Source organism: Podarcis melisellensis, assembly GCF_964234715.1.
Source record: "Podarcis melisellensis genome assembly, chromosome: 3".
In the NCBI taxonomy this organism is placed as follows: domain Eukaryota; kingdom Metazoa; phylum Chordata; class Lepidosauria; order Squamata; family Lacertidae; genus Podarcis; species Podarcis melisellensis.
The window spans coordinates 84,685,775-84,713,691 of record NC_138530.1 but is presented as its reverse complement, the minus strand read 5'-3'; the positions used below and the strand labels follow the sequence as shown (position 1 = coordinate 84,713,691).

The window sequence follows — 27,917 nt, the reverse complement described above, 5'->3', positions numbered from 1 at the left end:
AGTCCAACTCCCATTAGTCCCACTTGGCATGGCCAATGGTCTGCGACAATGGAGCATGGTGTGCAAAAACATCGGGAGGGCCACAGGTTCACCATCCCTGCCTGTGAAGAAGGGGCATAGCTCAGTTGTAGAGCATATTATTGGTGCACAAGAGATCCTAAGCTCAAACTCAGGCATCTTCAAGTAGGGCTGGGAAGAGCCAATCCAAAACCAGAGATTCGCTGCTTCTCGGTGTAGACCATGGGTAGGAAACCTGTGGCCCGCCAGATGTTCCTGGACTACAACTCCCATCATTCCTGGCCAGGCTGGAGGGCAACAGGTTAGGTACCCTTGGTGTTGACAATACTATTAGCCATCTTCCTGTTAGCAGAGAGCTGCGCCCATGGGACAATAGAACACACCTGCAGGTTCCTGTAACAGCTAACCAGATCAGGCCCCTTCACACCTAAGTTATTTGAGACTCCAGTATTTTAGGTTGTGTAGAATTACTTTTATGTGACATTCTACATAGAGATGGAATTAAAAAGGCATTGCCTTCACTGTTACAAGTTTTCCATTAGGAATTATACAATTGGCAGTCAAAAGGAGTTGTCGACAGCCTCAATATAGCTATCTCCCACTCCAAGCAAAGGGTGAAGAAAATCCAATAGCATGAATGACCTCTTGTTGCACGAAGTAATAAAACAGCCTACAGTAAAAACGAAGGAGAGGTTATAATAGCTCCGTACAGAAACCTCAGTAATGATGATCAAATAAAGAGGGCAGCCTTTGATTCTTCCACTAGTTTGTTCTGAAAATTAACATTTTCTTAAGAAAGTTAACTGATGCTTAAAGGCTGAAGGAAGCGGGAATAATGAAATGGGCATTGCTAGCCTTTACAAAAGCATCAGCAGTTCAATGGTCCATACATGGGAAGAAGAAAAATGGCTAGTTCTTATCTGTATAGCTTAAGAAATGTACATAAATTACACTTTAGTGCTCAATTTAGAAAATAAAAACTGAGAATAACTTAATAAATATTACCCATCAATTCCAAAAGCTATGAATTGTTGCATGTATTCTGCTGGAACATTGCTGGAACATTGCTTTCTAACCTACCTTTAACAATCACTGCCCTGTATGAGAAAAGATTTATCCTGTAGAAACCAAGGGGTTTTTACAGGCTTCCTGGGGGTTCTGTAGTTGCAAACTGCATTTTCGTGGTCCAAATGTTTTCCCTCATGAGAGTAAAAAGCAGCTGGGGGGGATTTTGAGTAGGGATGTCTTGACATGAAAGGGTCAAGCAGCCCCACCCCCTCATACCAGTCCTCCACTCAGCACTGAAGCCTCCCAGTTTGCTTGCTTTTAAAGTTGTGCTAAAGTGAGGAGCAACAGCACTTAATATCTAAGTTTTCCCCTTACTGTCACGTAAAAGATTCTAACTGGAAAACCACCATTTACTACAAAATGGGTGGGTACCATGACACTTTGTTCAACATCTGAAGTAATAAACCTAAATATAATCCCCATCAATGGACACCTGTGGTTTTGAATTAGAAATAACAGGTTGCCAGTATTTATTTCCACCAATTGGTTCTTTTCTTCTTTTTTAAAAAATTAAAACATTATAGTATAATTGCGTAGTTTAAACAATTTGCCAATCCTCTTCTCAAAAAGGCAAATTCAACTTATGCAAGATTATTTACAGATGGAAAGGCAGAGGCAGAAAACTCAAACTGGCACTAACCATTGCCATGGCAACCATTCAACAGTGGTCCAGAAACTGATTATTAGTATAGCAACCTACAGGGGGTGGAGAGGAGGGAGAATGTGACAAGCAACAGTATTAATTTTGGAGGGATCAGGTATAACCATCTTTGGAACAGCTCTAATAACCACTTTCTCTTTAACCTACACAATATATTTCTATCAACTATATAAGGCATGAGCACATTTGAAAAGCACAAGCTGATAAATCCTACAAACTGGTCTCATAACTTTTTTTTAAAAGTATAATCATACCACTAGCCCATAGAATTCCATTTCATAACACCTCTACCACAAAGGTAAATGCTAAACGTATACAATATTGTAGTACAGAAGTACAGATGATCATCATTACTAGCAGTTGCTTCACGGGGTGAGGATTCAGATCAGGAAAACTGTGGCGTAAGAGTTTTAACACCTCCTGCCTCCCTGCATGGCCTGACCAAATTTGTAGTACCTTCCACCCCTCACCTGTATTTGCATTTCCTTCCCCCCAATAGCAGATTTGATTTTAGCTCTTTTTAACAGCAGGCACTTTAGCCACAGTCGTTCTGGTGGGAAGAAATCAAGGGGACAGGCCCCTCTTTTCATGAGCCCAATTTTTCTCAGGCTTGAGCTTCCTACTTCCATTTAACAGCTTGCAGGTTGCTTCAGGAATAATGTGACGATCTGACCAGGATCATAATCTGTTTACATTCAGGAATGTATTCTGACAAACAACACTGTTGCGTGTCAGTTGGAATGGATCTCCATTGCCCATTTTAACTCAGGTAGATTATTAAAGATATTGGGCATATCTCACGTAAAATTTAGGGCTGTTGGTTCATGTGGAAGGAGATATATCTTAAAGTGAACAGCAGGTGTGAGATATTCAGTGATGGAAGCAAACTCTGCTCCCGGCCAGCTTTGATTCTTAACTAAGATACGTACAGCCTGCCCACACACTTCAATAAGCTTGGCCCCTTTATTATTGGCTCCCACCTCCACCACCAGCATCAGGTGTCCAGCATTTTAACAACAGCATTTGTTTGCCACTTTGTCTTCTTTATTCAAGTCTTTAAATTAATATTGAAATCAAAATGGATAGAAAACAAAGGGTGGCTTCCAAATTTATTTATGTCTGTCTTCACCCATTGCTTGGTGTCCAGCATGCAGCCTGAACCCTGCCCTGAAGAGAACTTGGCTTTCTGAATATTGCTGTTATCAACCACACACAAAGTTTCCAGCACTCATGACTGTAGACAAAATTTTGAAAATCAGGACTTGGGACACATGGAAGAAATTATAGAATACACTAAAATATACAAAACTGTACATGTTAAGGAACGCATTGTGCAAATGGACTGTGCAAAGGTATCGAATTGCACGAGATTCCAGTGCACAACACTTGTAGCTCTGCAATAAACTTATGAAAATGTGGGCTGCAATGCTGTAAATACACTGGACTCAAAGCATGTGATAAGACTCTACCTGGGGAAAAACAAACTTGCAACGCGCAATACTCAAACTCTAGTTAGTTCTACGCAAAATTTAGCATGCAAAGTAGGTTTGCTTGGCAAGAAGTTAATCTTATTCAGTTTGACAACTGTAGCGTTTTTCATGCACGGCTACAAAGAAAGGGCAGGACTGAGGTGTAAAAATTTCTTTTAGACATCTCCTACTGGTGTTATAACTGCAAAACCTCCACTTTTGAAATGGTTCTTAAATCAGAGCCCCTTTTGGCTCAGAGAATCAGCAGCCAGAATTGCTAATGGGAGGCGGCCGGAGGGAGGGGCGTAGGACACATTAGGCATCAATTTCCTCTCATCTGCCATTAATCCAGTTCCATGAAAGAAAGTATGTCTGAATTTCTCCTACATATCACAAGCTTGGACTTTTCACACCAAAGGGAAAACCAGTACTGTACAGCTTTTGTAAACTGATCAAGATCTGGCAGAAAGAGAGAAAGGAGTGAATGGAACACTGAAAAGGAAATCATTTTCTGTAGCCAATACAAATTCTGATCAATGGCTGATGTGAAAACAAAAGGCTATCTCTCAACTTCCTTCTACCAGGGATGCAAAATGTGCTTCGCCTTCTCAAAGAAATCTACAGATTTTTTTTTTGTAAATTAAAAGATATAAGAACAACATAAGAAAAGATTATCTGTTTTCCTACACCTAACAATATGACAAATTCATTCCCTTCTCAGAAAGGGATTATCTATCAGTGATAGAGGAGAGATGAATAGTTGCCAAGCTCCTCAGTGCATGCATTTTAAAATGAATAGGAGCTTGTTCAGAGCAAACCTCTCCCTTGTTGCACTGAAGATGTATGTGTGTTTGTGTGTGCCCACACACATAAAAGAATTTAGCCATCTTGTCAGAAGAGAAGCATCTCAACATCAATTGCCTTATTTTATCTTCTCGCATTTAGCCTTGCAATTTAACTGACAACCAGCTTTGCTGGAGAGGATCTCATTAGTACCTTGATTTTAATAAAAGCCAGCTAAATTGGGGGAGGTAGAGGGAGATGACTAACAAGTAAAATACTGAATGCAGTGTGGGTGCATCTCTTCACCAGAGGGCTACACAGCAGCGACCTCAACTGGAACATTGTGACTCTGTGCCGGTTCTTGCTACAGTTAATTCCTCCCTCTCCTGCGTAATTAGTGCTTTCATTTACAAGAGCCATTTAGGCTTTAAAGAGAACGGAGGTCTGTCTCTCAACAGCCTTTTTTTTGCCTCAGCACCGCTTCGGGCAACGGGACAGGATTTCAGACAACACCGCCCCCCAAAGTAAAAAAAGCTCCACGAGCTTTCAGTTCAAAGGGAAAGCACAGTTGAAATAATTACACGCCAAGAAGACGAAAGCCCGAACTTTCTCAGCATTAAAGAGCTATGCGAGGTCCCCCACAATTTAGTGGGAAATAAACCAAAGCAACAGAACTAAAAAAATAATAATCTCCTTTTTAGACACTTTCAATAAAGGATTTCAATGCAACTAAAGACCGCCACATAAGGAAAGGAAGCACAGCTCTTCTACTGAATGGGAAGTGCTGGTGGGGAACAGGCGGAACACCTGCCAGCAGTATATTGAAAGAGACCCAAACACATTTTGAAATCTAAACACACGTCAGCAGGGTTGAGCAGCCTTTCTGAAACGGTTCTCTCTTCAGGGACTCGATGTGCTCTGCATCTTTCCGCAGTGCCTTGGCTTTAATCTATTGATTCCTAATGCACCTAGCCTACTTGCAAAGAGAGAGGAATCACCAGTACATTGCAACACACAAGAATGTTTGGCCCCCATCTTGGGTCAGGAAAGGGCTACAGCGGGGGTGGGGGACGTCAATGGCATTGAGTTCTGTGGAGCTGCCCTGGGCATTCTTAGGTGTGGGGGGTTATATTCTATTGAGCTTTTATTGAGTGCCTTGTAATACACACACAGCAGCTGGCAAGGCTTCCAATTCTGAGAGAGTTATGGTAATTTATATCCCCTCTGCATACTTAGCCCCCTCCCTTTTCCCTTGCCAAAATTACACTCTTATTCATCACTATCCTACTTGCACTCCCCATGATGTCTCCCCCTTAAAAACCTGCCCCTGTTATCTCCCAGCCCTTTTGCAAACACTTGCCAGCAGCCACCACTTAAAAAGAGAGAGAGAGAGAGAGGAAAGCTTGCCTTCAACCAAGACCTCAGAATGAAGTGCAGGAATTACTCATAGACCAGTGACATGTTACAGTGCGTTTAGTCACTATATAAATGGGCTTTTCACTTTTGAAAGAAAGAAACAAGGAGACTCTAAAGACTGAACAATTATGAGAGAATGGATAGATTATTCCGGAGGAATTTGCAGCAAGGGAATTGGCAAGGGATTGTGGTGTGTGACGAAAGTTCCTCAGCAAGGCAGGAAAAGAATCAGCTTAGGAATCAAAGAGCTCTCTTAGACCCTTATTAAGGCTGCTCTTTGCAGGGAGTAATCTTCCCAGGACTCTATGGAGTAGGCATGCACAGGACTGCACTGCAATAAGAGTTGTTAATATGATTTTATTGTGAGGACTTTCTGGAAGCTACTTTGGGGCTCTAAGGCAAGATAGTTTGTGTTGAAAACACCCAAATCGTGGTGTTACTGCCAAGGTTGCAGGAGGTACTTTGCAGGAATTACCTTTGACCTGCAAAAGTTTGCTGGAGTTGTGAGTGGACAGAATAACAGGTCTTGTCACTGGGTAGGTATTTTTGGATAAAATCTAGGGAAGGTTTTACACATAGCTTTTGGTCTTAATGAAGGCATACAGCTAGCCAGAAAATAAAAACATAACTGGAAGTCAGACCTTTTATCTGGAAACTCTTCCTCCCAGTCCTAAGTAACTGAGAGGTTAGTCACCATTACCTGAGAGAGTTACTCTGCACCTGCTCAAATACATTAATTTATCAAATACATTAATTTATCAACTCCATTTCTATGCCTCTTAGTAATCAAAACATTCTCTGGGTGGTGTACACAAATAATGATTAGCAATAAAAAAAGTTTGAAGGGGGAAGTCCAGACCTAAAAAATCCACAGGCCCCAGTGCTGGCACTACAAACAATGGTTTTAAGTTCTGGTTCAAATGAGATCCTGCTTAAAAATAGGAAAACATTTGGTTCACACACTGTGGCGAACCTACAGCAAAACTTGATGGAACCCAGGATACTGCAAGCCTGGAAAGAAGTCGAGGGTGGAGAAAGCCCTCCAACCAAGTTATGTGAAGGGGCAGCAGGAGCCACAAGAGGCTCTTCATCCAGGCCGGGCTGCTTTTCTTAAGCAAGGCAGGCGTGGAAGCTGAAGGGAAAACCAAAGGGGGAAGGAGGTGAGTCGGAGGAGGAGCTATGGTGCCCGCAACCTGCAGGGCTTGGCCTGCCGCCTGGTCAGCGAGGCGTGATTAGCTGAACCTGGTAGGAATAGCCCCAAGTCCATGGGAATAACCCCAAGTCCAAGGGCAACACTGGGCCGCCGGCGACGCTGCAGACTGGAGGGGGGCTGTCGGAGGGGGGAGAGACGCTCAAGAAGAGCCTTTATGGCGAGGCACGCTGACTGGCAAAGTTGCGCCTCGCCGGACAAAGCGGAGCTGACTTGAAAGCAAAACGCGCGCGCGTAGAAAGGGGCCTACCTGAGGCTACAACCCTGTCCCTGTATACACTAGTAAAAGGGTTCGAGCCCCCCAACTCCATGGGACGCAGAACTGAAGTAGGTCTGCTTTGTTCAAGAAGCACTTAAAAAGAGAGAGAGAGAGAGCCAGCCCGCGGCTCTGTCGCGCGCCACTTTTGCTGGCAAACTCGGCGCCCAAGCGCGCGCGCGCAAGGAGGCCCGGCGTCTCCGCGCGTCTCCCTCCCTCCTTCCCTCCCTCCCTCCCCGCTGGGCTGGCCGGACTCCCGCGCGCCCACTACCTCCTGGAAGAGCTCCAGACTGTAGGTGTTGTCGTCGTCGGCGAAGAACACGACGCCCGGCTGCGGGGCAGGCAGGCGCTGGTGCCTCTGGCGGACCCAAGCCAGGCCGGCGTTGCGCTGCTCGGTGGCTCGGGGTTGCCCGGGCCGCTTGAACCTCCTGGGCGTGAGGGCGTGCAGGTGGGTGCAGGGCGGGCCCCCGCTGCGCAGGAGCCCCGCCACGAAGCGGCTGACCAGCTCGGTGCCCACGGCGGAGTCTTCCACCAGGACCCAGTGCAGGCGCGCCACCTGGCGGAACGTGTTGGCCAGGCGCGTCAGCTCGGCTTTCTGCACCGGGCGGCTGTAGGTCGGCGTGATGGTGTAGATGACGGGCAGCTCGGCCTCCCGGCGCCGCGGCGCCCCCGGATGCTGCGGCTGGGACAGGGGCTGCCGCGAGGAGGCGGGCGGCGGACGGGGCGCCCGGTGGCTGCCGCCCGTGTCCAGCATGACGATCACCAGCAGCATCCAGGGCAGCAGCACCAAGAAGCGGCTCAGCAGCAGCGACTTCATGCTGGGGCCCCGGCCGCGGCCGCCCTCCGCCTCGCCGCCCGGGGAGCCCCCGCCGCCGCCGCCGCCGCTGCAGCCCTCACAGCAGTGGCAGCGGCAGCGGGGCATCGCGGAGCCGCCGCCGAGGCTGCTCTTGCCGGCGCCTCCTCCTCCTCCTGCGGAGAGATTCAGCCTGCGCTTCCCTCGCCATGGAGCGGGCGGCAGGGCGCACGGAGGGACGCCGGGCTTCCTGGCACACGGGAGCTCGGCGCTGCGCACCTGGAGCGGAGGAGCCGACGGGACCGCCCGCCTTGGCGCCGACACCTTGGGGGAGATCGCAGGACGGCCGCCCGGCTGCTTCGGAGGCGGCGAGGCCCCGCTTCTTCCCGCCTGGCTCCTGCGCGGAGAGGAGGAGAAGAGGCCACTGACCGACCTCCCGCGGGGAAAGGCGGAGACCGGCGGCGGGATGCTGTGCGAGAGGCGCCCCCGGAGCGGGGACCACCGACCTGCGTCAAACTCTCCGTTCTTTTTCCTGCGCTCCTTCTTCTGTCTCCGGAGAAGCGCTGCAGGGCGTGATGGGGTCGCCCCCCCTCCACGCAGCCGGCGATCCTTCTATTACTCTTCTTGTTTATTTATGCCAAAGCTCCCGGTCTTTCTGCCGCTGCTTCCCTCCTTTCTTCCCTTTCAACATCGCTTGCCTCCCGTCCGCCTCCGAAGCAGCAGCGGGACGACGGAGGGGCTGGTGGTGTTGGGGAAGGAAAGAAAGGGGTGCGCGGACGCGGGAGAGTCCCGAACTCTTCCACTTTCCTTCTTCCCGAGCCGGGCGGCTTCTGGAAACACTCGGCTGTCCTGGCGGACGGGCAGTCGGTGGGTGCGCGGCGGGATGACTGGTGGGGGCGGTGGCGGAGAGAAGGATCCAGCCAGGAGCGAGTCTCCTCGGCGGCAGGCGGCTTCACTGGGCGCTTACGGTGGTGCTCGCGTGTCGGAGAAGAGGGGGAGGGATCCCCTCAGGGCTGATGCGGCGCAGGGGGGTGGGGTGGGAGCCGGGGAGCCTCCCTCCCTCTTTCCGAGTAGCTGCAAGGATTGCTGCCCTTGTTCTCGCTTTGCACTGCAGGGTCTCTCTTTATCTCTCTGTCAAACATAAGGCAGCGAATAGGTTCACGTGCTGAAAACTCCAGAGACCTGGAAAGGGGGTGGGTTGCGCCGGGGGGGGGAGGGAGAGGGGGCGGGGGCGGAATCGGGGCTGGAGTGGAGATTTAGTCACAGCACCGCGAAGGAGAAGATGGGAAAAGGTTGCTGTTTGCAGCCAGCCCGCTAGCCAAACACAGCCGAAGGGAGAAGTTGCTGTGCGGCGGCTGGGTATTGTATTGGAAGAAGTCAGGCGCTGAGCCTTTGGCGGCAGCAGCACCACCAAAGCGGGTGAGGGGAGAGAAGTAGAGGATATTCCTGCTGGTACTTCTTCCCCTTGGAATCTCTCTGAGGGCCACCCTGGTTTTTATTTTTAAAGGGTGGTGGTCGTGTGAAGATGGAAAGCTCAGAGCCGAAAGCATATGCTCCATACTCTTTCATCAACGCCACCGGAGTCTAAAGAAGCCTTGTGTCAACTCTTACTGTTCCGCAACTGGAGGGGAGACACAAGGCGGGCCCTAAGGCAACGCGTTTTCGCTGTCTTGAAACTGGTGGGGGGTATTTATATATCGTCGTGGTTTTTATAGTCAGGCAGGGTGGTCCTTTTGGGACCAGAACTAGACACTTGGAAGATTTTCTGTATCCATTTCAGCCTGAGTTTGGCACCGGGATTGCCTTTTCCACTTTGTAGGATGACCTTCGTTGGGAGGGGAGGGGGAAGGGTGTGATCCTGTTGATTCTCCTAGATCCCTCACCCTGAGCATCTTTTTATACAGTTGAGCATAGTATCCTTCTGGAGCGGCTGCCTCAGCTGGTTCTGGGAAGCAATGCTTTGCAATAGTTCTCAGTCTTATTTGCACAATTGACTCCAGAAAGTGGTGTTCAGGGAGCACCAAACAATGTACAGTGGTACCTCAGGTTACATACGCTTCAGGTTACATACACTTCAGGTTACAGACTCTGCTAACCCAGAAATAGTGCTTCAGGTTAAGAACTTTGCTTCAGGATGAGAACAGAAATCATGCTCCGGTGGCATGGCAGCAGCGGGAGGCCCCGTTAGCTAAAGTGGTGCTTCAGGTTAAGAACAGTTTCAGGTTAAGTACAGACCTCCGGAATGAATTAAGTACTTAACCTGAGGTACCACTGTAGTAGGATCTACAGGGTAGGACTTTGTAGGGTTCAGTTTTACCACCACTAGTTAACATGAGACCACTGAGTGGTAATATCTTATGGTCTGGTAACCTTTTGGTTTGATTACTGAACCACAGAATTGTAGTGTTGGAAGGAACCCTGAGGGTCATCTAGACCAACCCCCTGAAATGCAGGAATCTCAACTAGATCTTAATAGATTCATAGAATTGTAAACTGCAACACATTGTGTATGTGATGGAATAGGCCAAGACAAGCAAGGCCCCAGCACACAACAGGTCAGCGAAACCTGTCCAAGCACCTTTGTCAAAATCACCAGGCCCTCAAAACTGATGCCCATTGATCAAATACGACCCTATTGTCTGGACACCTCCTGCTATAGGTACTGCTCTAAATGTGGGTTCTTAAGTCAGGATAGATGCTATCAATTGTATCTTCAAGCGCCTTGCAGGTAATGTCACAGCATGTTACCAAAGGCTGGGTGCTGCTGTGGCTAAAGAGCTTCTGCTGAACCTATCTCGCTACATCAGTGTTTCCCAACCTTGGGCCTCCAGCTGTTTTTGAACTACAATTCCCATCATCCCTGACCACTGGTCTTGCTAGCTAGGGATGATGGGAGTTGTAGGCCAAAAACATCTGGAGGCCCAAGGTTGGGAAACACTGCGCTACATCACTGCTGTTGGTGGTCCTACAGCTCCTCTTGCTGCTCTTTCTTGGAAAAGAATGCAAGGGTAGGGCTCTGCTTTTGCTCCTGGCATGTGATTCTGCAGAACTCATGTTTATTTTTTGATTGAGTAAGGGATAACGAGAAATGGAAAGTGCTTTGGAACTTGGTATGATATGTTTTGGAAAGGCAGACACACTATTTTGGCTGCAGGGTTTTTGCAATGATAGACTTTGCCTTTGAGCAACATACAAAAAGCATGTGTCTTGGACACACAACCCTGTACCTGCTGGATGAAAGGTGCCAAGGAAGACCAAACATTCAATAAACTCTGACTGCCTAATCCTGCTCTATGTCCGGGTCTCTCTTCATAAGGAACAAAGGCGATCAAGGTCCTATCAACAGAAGGTGACTGCCTAGTTAGAGCACAACCAAAGTCCAAATGTTGGGTATTTGACACAGGGGCAGCCCATCCCATTTTGCCACCTGAGGTTAAAACTTAACCAATATGCAATGTGATACTAAGAATGCTCCCTGAGTTCAGTGATGGTTACATTTCTTATGACGGGCTTAGGATCACAACCTGACAGGTCCATACTAAAAAAGTAAATCTTTAATTGTGTTCAGCGGTGCTAACGCCCTAGTAAGCATGCTTAGGATTCAATCTTATGCATGCTTGCTTGAGAGACAGCACCATGGAACTCAAATGGCACTTGCTTTTGAGTAGACATGCATAGGCTTGGGCTACATATAGGACTCGTCTTATTGGAATATGTTAATTTGCATTTTGGAAGAGGACAAAGGGGATCCTTTAATTGCAAAATGGAAATATATAATCTTAAAAAGTAAAACCACACAAGTTAAGCACAACTGGTTAGTTCAACATTTTATCATTCCTATTGCTGGATCAAAATGCTGGATCATCCCTTTAAATCCTTGTTTTTATTGTTACAGGGGCAGGGCATTGCATATATATACCATTAACTAGAGCAAGCATTATTCTAATTAATAGCATGTTTTGATCTTCGTAAAGCAAGCAACGTTTACTTCATGCTGCCCTTTTCAGGGTAATCACTCTTGCAAAGCTTGAGATCCTGCGTCCATTTAGGCAGCTTAGATCCCATTTGAGTCACTGAGATACAATCAGCACACGTCTGTGCAGAATTGCAACCAAAGGCAATAGATCTTTTCCAAACAGTCCCCATATGGACAAAGCCATCCATTTTATAGAGGCACCTATCTGGGCCACATATGTCTACTTGCTACCCAGAGGGGACATATTAACCCCTGAGGGCTCAGATGCAGAAAAGGCATTAGAGTGATATAATGCAAACTGAAATATATGTGGAAACCAGAGTGACAAATGGCTATGCAGCAAACATCTAAATGAGGAAACATCTGTGCAGTAGAGAGATAATTAGAGTTAGTGTGTTCTGTAGAGAAATGGAAGGCTTGTTATGTGATTAATGAAATAACACAGTAGGGATGCAGCAAATATAAATAGTTCACTACATCCAAATCAGAGCATCTCAGACATGAAATTACAGTGGCCCATTTTGTGCTGATGCAGTTTATCTAAAGGCCAATAACCAAAATAGCATCTCTCAAATAATGGTTGAGCAGCTCACAGTCGTCCCCGCCACATTTACTGTACAATGATTATGTAAAAAAAATAAGACTTGCATGGGTAATTCAGCATATGAATTAAATATGCAATCAGCAAAAGCTCAAAGCCCCTCACCCACTTGCAAAGGCAAGGGTCATGGAGATGAATTCAATGATGATAACCTTCAAAAGACATAAATAGGGGGAAACTAAAGATGCTAAGATATAATGAATGTGATGGAGTGTGAGGTATTTAGGATGGCAAACTTTTAAAGTGGCCTCTTTTCTGTGGTTTAGCACAGCAGCTTGACATCCAGAAAGAAAGCAGGTGAAGGATTTCCTATTGTGACCAGGAAAGCGTTACCTGCTTCACTCTATGTTTCAGGCAGCTGTTAAAGCCAAGCAGCAGGATCAGTAAAACAAAAAACCTGCAACATTTTGGGGTGCAAATGTGCACACGTTAATATACGATATTTTTAGCATCTACTGCATGCTGCTTTCAGAGGCCATTTGAGAGGCTGCTTTGGGGGCAGAAGAGCCTCATATAGCTGTCCAAATAAAAAAGTCACTCAAACCCTTCTGAAATCTGGAAGCTTCAGCCCAAGCAAAACAGTTCCAAGGACAGAAATCAAGAGGCTAAAAGCTTAGGTAGCTGTGGACCTCTGGAAAGTTATTTAGTAGGAAGATACATTTGATGGTATGGAACACATGGGAAACCTATGACCTACCAGGTGTTGCTGGACTTCCAACTCCCATCAGCCAAGGGTCAAGGGTGATGGGAGCTGTCATCCAGCAACATCTGGAGGACCACAGGTCCCCCACACCTGGTATAAAAACCAGTTCCCCCCTCAATTAGTAACAGTGACAACATATTGACACCTCTACTTGTTTCCTGTCCCCCACAATTGCTGCAGATAAATTTTATTGGTTAAACTGCCCAGATGACTTACAATGGAATCTCTTTATCAATATGCTATTGAGGTTTATACAATGGGCTCATGTACCATTTTACTATTATTCTTGTGTATATATTCCTAACAAGGTTCCATTTTGCCATTCTCCTGCGTGCACTGTTAACAGTGAAGTGCACTTCTTATTCACACGGGGTAATTGTCTTCCAGGCAATGCTTTGAAAGCTATGAAACACTCCTGTTTACCTCACAGGTGGACTACGTGTCAATGATAAAGCTTACATATCTTTTTAGTGTCTCACAGGTAACAGCCGCCACCTTATTCTCACTTCTAAATTTAGACTTGGGGAAAGTGTTAACAACTGGCTTGAAGTGCTTTGAGACTTCGGAGGCTGAGTGTGCAAGCACACTACAAAGAGGTTTGGGATCTTTTACAAGAGTTATAATGTGCTATTCGGAATATTTATGAATATGTGTTTATCCTTACCCTATGCCCACAAGAAGTTCCCACACAAAAGGAATAAAGTAAGCTTGGCTTGTTATGTGAAACAAAAGCGACACAACTCTACAATTCTAAGAGTATATAAATGCTGCTTCAGACAGCAGAACTGCAATGTATCTGGGCATCCCCGCTACACTTTGCCAGCAAACAGGCACATGTTAAAACCCAGCTGCAAGAACTGTCGTCCTGTGAGTTTTCACCATGGGGTGCCTTCTCCCCTTGGTGAGGAGACAGTGATATGGATTGGTAACACTTTGCCTTTCCTCAAGTTTCTGAGTATTAGGATTCCTACTTTCTCGCCAATCCTTGGCCTGATAGTATGTGTGTCTGAAATTGCAGTCATAGATAACAGCACTGGGGAGAAGCTATTAAAATTGATTGTCGATGTGAGAAAACTATTTCAGTCTTTCAGGAAACAGAAGCAGCTGGAGAAACATATAAACGTGCCATCATTTTTACTGGTGGATAGAACAGCGAAGAAAATCTAGTGTCTGTTTCAGGTGGCTGTGATTGAATATATCAAGCAACAAATATTAGCTTCAAATTTGCCTGTTGGTTCTTACCATCAGCAGCCCTTCACATTAAAAGGTTGTAAGTGGGGAGGGGGAACTGGTGCACAACACAGTTTAAAGAAGGCAATGCTGATTCACACAACCATTTAATGTCTGCTCCCACAGGTCCAGTGTATCCTAGAGTTCCATAGTTTAACAATGCACTTTGTGAAGAAATATTTTCTTTTGTCTGCATGCCAGTCCACAGACTTTCAAATACAGTCTGCCCTCTATTCTTGGCATACTGAACTAGTCACAAGAGTGAGATAACATGTCCAGGGCTGGCTCAATACATTTTGCTCCCTGATGTGAAACGTAGGGTGACACATCTCTCATTGCAGGTCCAAAAGCTGACCAAACAGACAGTTGAATCCTACTTCTGCATTGGTGAAGGTACAGTATCTTCCTTTACACCTGAGTGTGGCAGGCTAGCTTAGGGGGTGCAGGTCCCAGTGGCGTAGCGTGGGTTGTCGGCACCCGGGGCAAGGCAAGTAATTTGGTGGATTTGCGTCCCCTAACCAGCAGATTTGCGCCCCCTAACCCTAACCCCCCAGATGTTGCGCCCGGTGCGGCCGGCCCCCCCTGCACCCCCACACTACGCCACTGGCAGGTTCACTTCCCACCTCTCAGCATCTGCCTCCTGAGGCAACCTCCTCATTCGGCCTCATGATAGGGCTGGCCCTGGTCTAATTCATGTTGTCTGAAAAAGTTTAATTCGCGCTGAAAACACTCGATCGGTGTGTGAATCAGCAGCTCTGGGAATATAAAAGAGGGCTCACAGGAAATCCCCAGCAGTAGGGCAAGACAAGCACCAGGTGTGTGCAAACAGCCTATGTATTTTTGCAGGTTCTATGGAATAGTCCACATTTTCCACTTGCTGGCCATCTTAATTCATCTCCCCTGCTTCCCCACCCCCACCCCAAGTCTCTCTGCCCTCTCATGAACTTGATTCTTGGAACCCTGCCACTAAAATGCCAAATTGGTGTTGCAGCTCCAAAGAGTACCTAGAATTTATATTCTAGACACATGTTTCGCCCCACTTCCTTACTACTGGGCACAAAAATGTCCAGTTACGGCTGCTGCTCCTGCTCATTGCTGCTGAACTCTTGGGTCAGCTCCTCCACCTCTGTGACCTCAGGACCAAGGCCCTCTTGCCCCGTCCTCTCACACAAGCTGCAAGGCAGCATGCTAAGTATACATAACAAGGCAGTGCCCTCCTCTTTGAAGGAGACTGACCTCATAGAGGCTGCCGTGAATGTACTGCTGCTGCTCAGAAAAGCAGGAGTGAAACAAAAGCTTCCTTACTTCATACTGCTTGCTTTCCCCCCCTTTAACATCTAGCCGTCTTTTATTACCTAACGCAGACTCTTCCTTCAGTGAAACCATTGAGCTATGTGAAATGCGCTTATGATCTTCGCCTTGTAAATCCGCAAAAATGAAAACTACAGCAGACGTGCCAGTTTAACACGGAGGCACTTAGTATTCTTTGGTGCTGTTTTGCTTTCTCACTTTCTGCCGGCAATCCCCACAGTGAGCCAACTGGTTCGCACACTTCTTAACATTCACCACGTGGGCCCCAAGCAAATAATCTTCCCTGGCATCGTATCATCTCTCCTCCTGACTCCTGTGTAACTTTGCCATTGTCCTGAAAGAGAGTGTAACATCTAGGCAACTTAGCATTCATGATCGATGCTCTCAAGGCTGGAGCGCCCCGAACAAGGTTAAGCGGTGGCAAAATCCCATCACAAAATTCAATCATCTGTACTGAAGAGAAATATTTTATGGGGGAGGGGATAAGATAAAGTTGCAAGGTGATGAATATTTCCTGGAAAAAAGGGTTAAATGTTCTTCGTTGGCCACTAACTTTATGGGAAGATAAGGGCACAAGAAGAGCCCTGCTGGAACAGACCGAAAGCTCATTTAGCCTAGCTTTCAGCATCCCAAATGCCTCTGGGAAACCCAAAAGCAAGACGTGGGAATCCTCAACTAGTGTCCCCTGGCGGCAAAAGATATCCCAGAGGCTGAGAGCAAGTAAGGCAATTTCTTCTAAAGTGTTAGCCTGCCCATAGTTACCTATGTGTTGGTAACCTCAAGGCATGATTATGCTCTCCATGGGCTTGTCCATTGAGGCTTATTCCCACGCAAGTAGGTACAGGATTGCAGCTTTAATGTAATAACTGGGAGCACAATTCGGCCATATGTAAAGAGTCATACACCTTTAGCTCCCATTGATTTTGATTAAACACATATTTAAACCTCTCCTTTTAAATTCATGGGACTTGAAAACACATGCTGAATCATGCCCCTGGTTTGTTATTGAGTGTTTTGTTCTGGTCTCATCCCCCTGCCCCCCAAACCTCAGGGCCATATATCTTTTTATCCTCATCACCCTTTGTTAGGTCATCTCAATTTTTAAAAAATTGTCTTTGTCCACCCTTGTGAAGCCATTTGGATAGATTAACTTGCACATGGGTCCCCCCCCCCAACTGGAGTTACTGCCCTCTAAATGGAAATTCCAATGAATAGCAGCAGAAAGCTCTTCTAAAAGAAGTTCCTGCCCTTTCGGAGCATGATGGCTGGCATTTTAAAGTCCCAGGGTTGTGGACTCTGCTGTATAAATAAATTCAATGCACTCCATATATTTGATCAGTCATGACACTGGAATAGGACACACTGTGCTGCATTTGGGAGAAAGGAAGGGAAGCAGTTACACCTGTCACAACTTTTCATAAGCAATGCACTGTTGTGTAATTCTTCAGCTCAGGCAATTTAACATAGTTTTAGCTGCTTGTCATAACTTTCCCCCCTAAGTATGAATGAAATGCTACACTATTCTCAAATGGTCTAATTTAACATGCTGTGTTATGGCAGGTCTGTATTAATCTCTGATTAGGTGTTTGTTGGTGGTGCTTTATTTATACAGCACCAGACAATATATAAGATATATTGCACAGGAGTACAGATGGAAATATTTCACTAAACGCATGCCTGTGGCGTCTCCTGTACCTCCCAATTTGATTCAGGTTTGCTCTGGTCACTTCTGAGGATGACGGATGTTGTGGATTGTTCCATGCTGATAGGAAATGAACGTTAAGACTCCAGCCTCTATTCAGACAGTGAACAATGCTTTGAAAATGTGGTGCACAATTTAAAAAGCTTTTTCAGAATCCCAGTGGCTGAACTTTCAGTGCACCTAAGAAGAAAAAGAAAGCAGATCCCACTCTTCCAAATAACTCATGCATGTTATTTTGAAGATAGAAAACTGCCTAGCATCAGATCAGGCTCCTTAATGATCTAGCCTAGGGATCAGGAACCCACGGGACTCCAAATATTGCTGGACTAATGCTGCTGCCATGCCTGACCATGGAATATCATGGCTGAGGCTGATGGGAGTTGGAGTCCAAGATTACCTGGAGGGCAGCAGGTTCCCCATTGCTGACCGAACTGAATGATGCCTACTGTGGAAACGGTTTTCTAGGGTCTCATCAGGCAGGGACACTGTCACTTACTGCCTGGTCATTTAAATGGAGGCGCCAGGTATTGAACCTGCCTACAAGCCCTTATTTATTAGTCAGCTGTAGCCTCTCCCAATTGATGTATAACTGCTGTTACATAAAGAGAACATCCAGTGAGGAGAGATGGAGTTATAATGGAGTGATTGAGCACCATTGGATTTGTAATCATTTATCTATTTTATGGCTTCCTAATGGCTATATGTGGGTAGGGCACACATCTAATAATCACCTGGTATCATGGCCACTAGTCCCATCACCTCCTGGCAAATAGAAGGGGAAGAAATGGAGGCAGTGAGAGATTTTACTTTCTTGGGCTCCATGATCACTGCAGATAGTGACAGCAGTCATGAAATTAAAAGGAGCCTGCTTCTTGGGAGAAAAGCAATGACAAACCTAGACAGCATCTTAAAAAACAGAGCCATCACCTTGCCAACAAAGGTCCGTATAGTTAAAGCTATGGTTTTCCCAGTAGTGATGTATGGAAGTGAGAGCTGGACCATAAAGAAGGCCGATTGCCAAAGAATTGATGCTTTTGAATTATGGTGTTGGAGGAGACTCTTGAGAGTCCCACGGACTGCAAGAAGATCAAACCTATCCATTCTTAAGGAAATCAGCCTTGAGTGCTCACTGGAAGGACAGATCATGAAGCTGAGGCTCCAATACTTTGGCCACCTCACGAGAAGAAAAGACTCCCTGGAAAAGACCCTGATGTTGGGAAAGATGGAGGGCATAAGGAGAAGGGGACGACAGAGGATGAGATGGTTGGATAGTGTTCTCGAAGCTACCAGCATGAGTTTGACCAAACTGCGGGAGGCAGTGGAAGACAGGAGTGCCTGGCGTGCTCTGGTCCATGGGGTCATGAAGAGTCGGACACGACTAAACAACAACAATCATATGATATCAAGTGATTTCAAGTTCAAACCTCTAGGAGAAGGCACAAACTTATCTCCTGCAGCCTCACTGTGATAAGTCTAGAGATAAGCTTCTGCCTGCCCTTTAAAAGGTAGCAGCTAGGAAGCCAAGGCTTATCACTGATCTTAGTGCTGTGGGACCACAGTGCTAAGATCATAAACCTCTTCTGCTCTCTTTTACCATAAAAAAGCAAGCAGCCACACATAGTGCTCAGATCAGGTGATTGGCGGGTATGTCTGGTGTGTCGAAAATGGCCTCACAGGTGAAATTCAGTAGCCTGGCAGGTTTAAATAGGCATACAGGACAGGTGTTCCTATTACTGTGCTAGATGAAAATGGTAAATAAATAGAGCTGTGCTATCAGCAGATATACAGCAACACACTCTAAATCCAAGGATGATCTTTTCCAGTGGTTGTATTAGATGTTAAATAAAAAGAACACTGATTTGCATAAAAGGAAAGTGTGCAAATTGATATGTTTAGATACAAATTTAGGAATAGTAACAGTTAATTTAAATAGAAATACAATACATCCGGGAAGACTGTGCCCAGATGATCTGTTCAGTCTGCTAACCAGATGCTGTTGATAGGTAAATTCAAGCCGCCTCTTTCTATCCTTTCTTATGGTCCCTTAAACCTGATCTGGAGCACAAAGCCCTTCAAATAGAGAACTGTTCTTTGTAAAATAGGGCACTTGACTGAAATGAATATCTCAGGAAGCAGTCCTCTAATAAGCAGTAATCTAATGCCCAATTTTCTGTCTTTGAGTGCCTGAAAGGATACAGCATTTGCAGGTAACAACAGGTCTGTGCATAAATCCATCACTTCCTTCTTCTTCCCTATATCTCCACTTCCTTGGGCTGCAAGATAAGCCATCAGGCAGTATTTCTGAAGCAATTTATAGTTAAGTAATTTAAATTTCACAGCTTTGGAAGCCATAAAGTGAGACTTTTCGCTCATTGCAGCTGCCCCAGTGGGATGGTGAAGTGCTCTAGCAGTTTCAAGGGAAGATTCAGATTTGATCTCAAGATTTGTCTCCAAAACTCCAGGAGAATCCCTCTCAGCATTTTCCATTAGTCCTAGGAATATCTATTAAAACTCCTTTTTACTGTTTTCAGGGGTTTCTCTTTCTTAGCAAAGGACTAGATTGCCCTTCATTCAAATTCCCCTTTGAGCCTTTGAGCTATCAAGCTGGGCTTTTTAAGGTACTGATTCTTTCATTGTACTGATTCAGGGGCCTTCCCCCCCCCAAATGTTTTCCAATTTCCCTTCAAGCTTAACTCCCAGTGGGGCAAGTTTCTGTTCTAATGGCATACAGAGTAGAGTTGAAAGGCACCTCTCCTGCAGCATCCAGTTTTCAATATCCTCTTGGATTATCTTTAGAGTTTGCCACCTTGCTCCTATAGAGGCCATTGTTTTTTTGGGGGGGGGGGGGAATAAGCAAGCCCTTCCCAAGCCATCACTAACTTCCCTCTGTGTCTATCTCATTCTTTACACAAGAAGATACAGTGCGATAAGAAGCATATTTGTGGATTTAAGATTCCTCCTCTGGGCTTATCTTCAAAGTGATATTAAACTACGTTTACAAGGCTGGATCATCTCCTAGATTGGGTCAATAACTCAGCCCCACCAATAACTCAGCCCCACCACCACAGACATGTAACATTCAAATATGACCCATGAGTAATAATAATACATCTCCTAGATTGGGTCAATAACTCAGCCCCACCACCAGTGTCCCAGATGTACACACAGACATGTAACATTCAAATATGACCCATGAGTGTAAAATCTAAGGTACTTAGGCCCTGGCCATCCAGTTAAAGTGCTGGCGTTTCTACCTAGGGGTAGGGTGGAGGGAAGGATAGTACCATCCAGAGGATGGAATCCTGAGGCAGTCCTGCAGCTAGGCCCAGTGTGAGGAATCTTTGGCTCTCCTAATGTTGCTATCTTGAACTACAACTCCCATCACCCCTGGTTATTGGCCATGCTTGCTTGGGGTGATGGGAAGCGAACCAACCAGGACCTTGCAATCATCATCTGAGGCCCTTCTTTGTGTGCCTTCTCCACGAAAGGTCCAGAGGGTGGCAACACGAGACTGGGCCTTTTCTTTGGTGGCTCCCCATTTGTGGAATGCTCTCCCCAGGGAGGCTCGCCTGACATCTTCATTAAATATCTTCAGTCACCCGGCAAAACCATTCCTCTTCTCCCAGGCCTTCAGCCAATTTAAAAAATCCATGGCTGTTTAAACTGTGTTTGTGGCAGGAGGGGGCAGTATTGTTTTTGTTTGTTACAATGCATTTTTGTGTTTTTATATTGCTAATTGCCCTGTGATCCTCAGATGTAGGGCGGCGGCGGGGGGGGGGGGGGTAAATAAAGTTAAATAAATAAAAAAAATAGACCTGCAACATCTGTAGAGCCAAATATTCCCGACATTTGAGCTACACTGTAGAATGGACATGGAAAAAGATTGACCAATTCATAGCGCCTGATTTTTGCATCACCATTGGTTCCCCGCCCCCCGCCCCCCCAGGGCTTGTCTGTCTGTGCTGACACTCGCCAAGTGTAGTTCAACCGAATTGTGGCTCTTACACTAAACATACTTATTTGTTTAGTTCATTTGTGCATCTCTGCTTTCCCAGTGAGTCCCCCCCCCCCATTCATCATCAACAGAACTCAGTGAAGTCGGGTCTGTCTGGTGGGTTGTGACTGACCCAAGTTCACTACAGCGAAATTCATTGAGGAGTTGTCTCTGCTATCCACTGCACTCACCCTGGCTCTGTAATAGGCCAATCACTGCCAGAATTCTGTGATAGATGTTTACAGAGAACCTTTCAAACATGTTGATCCCTAGGAATTTTGTGGTGGCCCGTGCATTCCCCAAGGTACATGCCTAACCTTGCAATAAGAAGGGTAAGGGAAACCCCAGTGTAGGATCTAGAATAGAGAGACGCATTAAGCAAACTATTAAAAATACCTCAAGGGAGTGTTGTTCTGCAATAAGCTGTGATTGCATGATGCTAACCTGAGAGGCGTATAAGCCAATTAATGTATTTATAATAAACCTTTGCAGAGGTTTGTTTGCTGCTTCTCCAATACTCAGCAGCCCTCTTGAAGAATACAAAGGGTTGTGTTTTTCTGCTGAGATTCAGCCTCCTCCCTACCTCTGTTATCAGATGCAGCCCACATTCTCCTCTCCAGAACAAAAAGGAAATTGTATCCTTTTGTTTTAATGAGCTCCCCCACCCCAAGTGGCTGGCACTCTAATTTGCCTTCAACACTTCATGCCTTCCTGCAACAATGGAAAGTGTTTTTCCCCCTAATTAACAACTTGAGCTTATTATTAACCTGACTACTCCATTTTCAGTGGTATTCTATCATGGACATGGAACTGTGTTTGCATCTCAGTCATACCTGAGTTCACCTTGTGCCCTGGTAAAGGGGCATTTCCTGACCGGCAGGGCGGTGATCCATTGATGTTGCTGCCACAAGGAGACCCTGTTCAAATGCTGCTTCCCTAGCAAGGAGACACCATTTCACTTCCTGGCAGCTTCTCTTTTGGGTGAACTATCTGGAGGATTCTTCAGAGATTCCATTCCACAAACTTGTTCATAAATTGGACTGAACCTTTTGGTGTATCACCTAGAAAACTTAAATAATTGTTTTGTTTCCTGCTTAATCTTCCTGGCTTTTTGAAGTCTCCCCCCACCCCCTGCTTCTACGCAGTTCCAAAATTGGAAGAAACATCCTTTTTTCTGACACAAAATAAATTGCAGTGGTTGTTGTTGTTGTTAACGTTTTTCCTGATTGGGGAAAACACTCTGTCCCAGCTGTCTGAGAACAAATCTATAGTCGGCATCTTTTTCTTTTTCTTCCTCTTCTTCCCCCCCTCCTTCCTCCCCCCCCTCTGTGTGTCACACTAAAGTCAGAAAGGAAATACTTTCACTTGCTTTCCAGGAAAGTAGCTGCATTAGTCTGATGCTCCAAAAATGAACCAGCAATTCCCTCTATATTTATTTATATATTCACTGTATTTATATGCCACAGTTCAGCCATGGCACCTAAAGAACTTTACAATTTTTTTAAAAACCGAAAACAAATAAATGGCATAACATGCAGAGTCAACAGAGTCCTCATAAGTCCCCTGGGTGCATCCTTCCTTCTTTGCAAAATACATATATTCATGTGTGTATCTCACCTGCAACATGGACTCTTACCCACTTGCTCATTCCTACAGCTCCCATGACTACACATACTTATATGTTAGTGGAAGCAGTAGCAGTCTCTCTGGCCATCTCGAGGCTTCCACCCTCATGACTCTGCATGAACTCACTCCTCAACTAATGTTAAGGTCTTTGCCAGGCATTTCTGTAGCCCTTCTGCAGGTTTTGTTTGGTCTTTGGGGTGCCTCTCATTTGGATTATTTGTCCTGGACCCTGACTGCAGCCAGAGTCAAGATAACAAGTAACTTTAAATAAAACAGTGCTTTGGCAGGCTTAAGCATGCAAGTGCATTTACTGCTTTTTCAAACCCTACAGTGTTTGGTTTTTATACTCCCCGGTAGACCATAAGCAAGGCACAGAGAAATCCCTGGTGCGTATCAATGGAATGTCTCAGCCAAGTAGCTAATCCTAAATCTTAAGGACGTCACACCTAAATGTCTTAATTCTCCTATATTTAAACTGACATGAATGTCTGATATCCACTGAAATGGATAACATCCAAATCTGAAAGCAGTGAGTACGTCAGTCAAGAGGAAAGCTGGGCCCAGCATCTCTGCTTCATCACAAAGGAGAGTCTCCCCATGGGAAGTGAACTTCTGCCCTCACTAAATAAAATAATAAGACAGAAATAAATCCTTTCGGTAAAGCACAAGAAATGAGGACAGTTTCCTCAATGGGCTCTGGGAGCTAGGGAGCGTTTCATGGCGGCTGAGGAAATGCAGGTGGACTCAACACGAGAGGCTGAGGGAGCATAGCACATTATGACATGTTTTTCAAGCATGAAATTTGTGTGCACAAAGAATATTGTATGTGAAGTGGCATCTGCTGCAAAGGAAGTACAGTGGTACCTCTGGTTACGTACTTAATTCGTTCCGGAGGTCTGTTCTTAACATGAAACTGTTCTTAACCTGAAACACCACTTGAGCTAATGGGGCCTCCCGCCGCTGCCACACGATTTCTGTTCTCATCCTGAAGCAAAGTGCTTAACCCGAGGTACTATTTCTGGGTTAGCAGAGTCTGTAACCTGAAGAGTCTGTAACCTGAAGCGTATGTAACCCGAGGTACCACTGTAGAAGGAAGAATTCTTATTTACAGAGATATCATGTGAGAAGAATTTGGGCTGGTGCTGGTGCTAGCTTGTCGTCGCCCTCCCAGCAGCTTTTTCCTCAACCTCTCTTAGCAAGCAGGCACACGGGCAGGAAAAACCTGTTGCATGGTGCTTCCTTTACATACACAAGCTACATGCTCTTGGTCCACAGTTGCAGTGGGAAATGCTTCCCAGTGTTTCCAGCGGAAAGACAGGAAAAACTGTTTATCCATTTTTCAGTGCTGTTTTTCATGTCCACTCAAATGTAAGTACCACTCAGTTTAAGCCAGGTAAGCAAGTATAGGATTACAGCCTGTCTGTCCAGTAGAGGCTCAGTGGCATCTGCTTTGCTCGCATAAAGTCACAGGTTTAGACCTCAGGATCTGCTGCCTGAAACTCTTAAGAGCTGCTGGCAGCCAGGGTGGGCAATACTAGATGCACCAATGGTCTGACTCTGTATAAGGCAGCTTCCTATGTTCTTACGTTTTAACACATTACATAAGGGAAGGGCTAGCCAATAGCTACACCCTAGAATGCACACCAACTTTCCCCTTCAATGCAAGTCCATGCATTCATACTCAGAGGAGTCCTATTGGGCCTTACTCCCAGATAAGTGTGTGTAGGATTGTAGCCTTACCACCAGTACAAAGATTCAGTCTAACCCTCTGCACAGTGCATTTAATCAGATGACATAGTCAATAAACTTCCTAAGAAGGAAAAAAAAACCCACCCTGTGTTTTAAAGCTAATAAAGTCACCTGCTGAGACCATAAATTTTTTAAGCGGCAGGTATAAGGAATTTGTTTCTGCCAAGAAGATTAATTGTTACTTCCTGAATAAATACCTGCATTTAGCTTTTCAACAGAAACAACAGGGGGCTTTGATCCTGTAAATGCAAATGTTTGTGTCCTTTACAGCTGGGTGTGTCATAAATGCTTACTGTAATCTTCCGCTAATTTAAACTGATGTTTGTACAAACTGCTACCTGGATGGGTAGAACTGGGAGGGTTAGCAGTGTAATTGCTAATCAGAATAATATCACGGTTGCAGTACAGCCAGCTCCTTGATGCTTTCTTAGCGGTTTTTTCTTCTTTCCCCTCCATCCTTGTGCTGAAGGCCTAGAGCACCATCTAGTGAGAAGGAGAGAGCGGATTGCAAAGCATCCAACTCTGAGATTTTGCAGCAGAGCATACAGAATCGAGGGTTTTTGTTTTTCTATGGAAACTGCTGGCACTTCATTTTCAGCCTGGAAACTTAAGACTATGGGGAACAAAGGAGACTGTGCAGGAGAGTCATTTTTTTGCCTTGCGTTACATTTGAGCCTGTTTACAGCAGGGCCGACACCTCACCCACAACAAATCGACGTGGGCATTTTAGTTGGGTGGAAAATCAGATACTCATCAGCAAATATATATCGATTCTCCAACATAGTGATAACTACAGTATGGTGGTAGCACTCACTGAGCTGGAAAGCTGCCTGCCGTTAGCTATGCCTCCAACTCTAAGGAGCAGATCGAAATATATATATATATGGATGAGACATGTTAAGTCATTCAGAGTCAAGTCCTAAATATAAAAACAGCAAACAGCTTTCAGAAGGCATGTATCAAACTAAATGGAGCTGTTGCATAAGAACAGAAATGAAGGACACGGGCAGGGTGGCTAGGTACAAAAACAGGCCGGGGTGCCTGCACCTTTGATAGTTGTGGAGGAGAGGGAATGTAATCAGCAGAGAGAATTAGTTCACATTCGTCTGACTATGAAAGGTGCAGAAGCCCTCTCTTATTCCCCCCCCTCCGCCACCGCTGCCTTTGCATGGGATCTGTATAGATGGGATTGCAGCTGTGGTGCAAAACACTCAAGTCCCCTGCGACGAAAGATTGCAGGATTTTGTAGCTTAGAGAGTAGGTGAGCAAGAGGGCACATGGCAGAGGTGCATGAAATCATGCATGGCATAAGTGGACAGAGAGATGCTTTTTCTCCCTTTCTCGTTAACGCTGGAACTCGTGGACATCCAATGAAGCGGATTGTTGGAGGATTGCAGGGAGATAAAAGAAAGTACCATATTTTTTGCTCTATAAGACGCACCAGACCATAAGACGCACCTAGTTTTTGGAGGAGGAAAGCAAGAAAAAAATATTCTGAATATCAGAAGCCAGAACAACAAGAGGGATCACTGCACAGCGAAAGCAGCGATCCCTCTTGCTGTTCTGGTTTCTGGGATAGCTGCGCAGCCTGCATTCGCTCCATAAGATGCACACACATTTCCCCTTACTTTTTAGGAGGGAAAAAGTGAGTCTTATAGAGCAAAAAATATGGTACTTCTTCACACGGTGCATAGTTAAACTATGGAACTTGCTCCCACAAAAGGCAGTGATGGCCACCCCCATGGATGGCTTTAAAATAGAGTCAGATAAATTCATTGAATTAGGGGGAGGACAGGGGAAGACACTCATCACCTGAAAAAAACCACGGTATGCTTACAGGATAATAGTATGGATTTACCTCTGTAAAAGAAGGAACCGCACAAGAGAAATCATATTAACTAGAAGAGTTTGTGAAGTTATATGCATGTTGATTGTTTTGTACATTTTCACATGCATGCATTATTTTAATAGCAATTGACTTCAATAAAGTGAATTTTGATAGGCTTTTAAGAGCCGTACACCTACTTTTCTACCTTCTGCTACTGTGTGGTTTGTGCTACTGTGCTTGTTTGGCCTATATAACAAAGAAATAAAACATCATCGAAACAATGAGGCTGGTGAAGTCTTTCTATAGAAAGAGCAGGTTTAAGTAATAGCCTCCCTGTGGTCATAGCTGGATGCCCTCGCTGTTTCTGATTTAGTAAGTGGAGAGTCACTAGCTCTCAAACACTATCAGGCCTTTGCTGGCCAATGGGGAAAAGCACACTGAGAAATGGAGGCTTGAGGGATGCAGTGGCAATGGGGGTGGGTGGGATTCAAACCAGCTCAGTCTCCTGAATGTCATGCATACCCTGCAATTTTGTTTTGAGGGCAAGTAATGGAGACTTGGGTCTCCATGTTTTGTTTCTGTATGTTGCTCAACCTTTTTGTGTATGTGTGTGTTACATCAACAGACTTCGTTCCACCCATTTGTTTGAACTGTTCCTACTGTAAGAAAAACACCGGGGCCTCATTTGATCAGTAGAATGCCTGGCATCTGGTGGGTGGGGCTTGTGTGTTCGGCTCCGGAATCAGCCCCTCCCTTCAGTGTGTTCCGTTAAGTTTCAGTTAAGAGGGACCAACTGCCTCTTCTTATTTTCTCGCCTCAGACTTGCCTCCAGTTTTTTGTATTTAGTTTGTCTCACTGTGTTATTTTGTTACGGTTTTCTTTATTATTAAAGCTTAGTTTACGTTTACGTGAGCCACTTATTTTTCTCAAAGAAAAAGAAACGCTGCTGAGGAAAGGTGTAGAACAGGCCTCCAGATGTTTTTGGCCTACAACTCCCATGATCCCTAGCTAGCAGGACCAGTGGTCAGGGATGATGGGAATTGTAGCCTCAAAACATCTGGAGGGCAGAGGTTGAGGAAGCCTGGTGTAGAATGTCCTAAACTGCTTGAGGGGATATTCCCAGTTTGCCAGGAGGATTGATTTTGTTAATCATTCCCCTCCCTACCTCCACAACATTTACACAATTCTAAATCTTAAGCATGCTTAGCCAAATTTGATGAGACAAGGGAGGTCTGTTTATTTTCTTTTATAAAAAACCTCAGCAAGGGGCTTGAATTGGGGCCACTATTCTTTTTTCTGATCTAGATTTATCCCATCCAATCTGCTATTTGCCCCGCTAAGGAAAACTCAATTCCTTTAAAAAAATATAAAAAGGAACAGGATTTACAAAACCCCCCACCTATTATATGAGTTGGAAACAGAACAAATATGGTTAGGAGGGGACTTTAACTATGTCATTCATGACAAAATGGACGGCTCAGGCCCAGTAACCACCTATAGAAAGCAGGTGAGACATTCACTCT

The 27,917-nt window shown here is 45.5% G+C and overlaps 1 protein-coding gene across 6 annotated transcripts in view; it reads right to left on the bottom strand.

Annotated features, from left to right (window-relative positions):
• Positions 1-27,917, bottom strand: part of B3GAT2 (beta-1,3-glucuronyltransferase 2) — a 211,392-nt gene that overhangs the window by 15,637 nt on the left and 167,838 nt on the right. The window contains exon 1 of one of the 6 annotated variants that reach the window (XM_081904928.1): positions 7,153-8,863. The exons of 4 other annotated variants lie outside the window; for them this stretch is intronic. In XM_081904928.1, the coding sequence (XP_081761054.1) occupies positions 7,153-7,803 (651 nt within the window). In that variant the 5' untranslated portion in view covers positions 7,804-8,863. Of the gene's footprint in view, positions 1-6,875; positions 6,895-7,152; positions 8,864-27,917 lie in introns of those variants that run through there. One more of the 6 variants, XM_081904933.1, reaches the window with a different exon arrangement.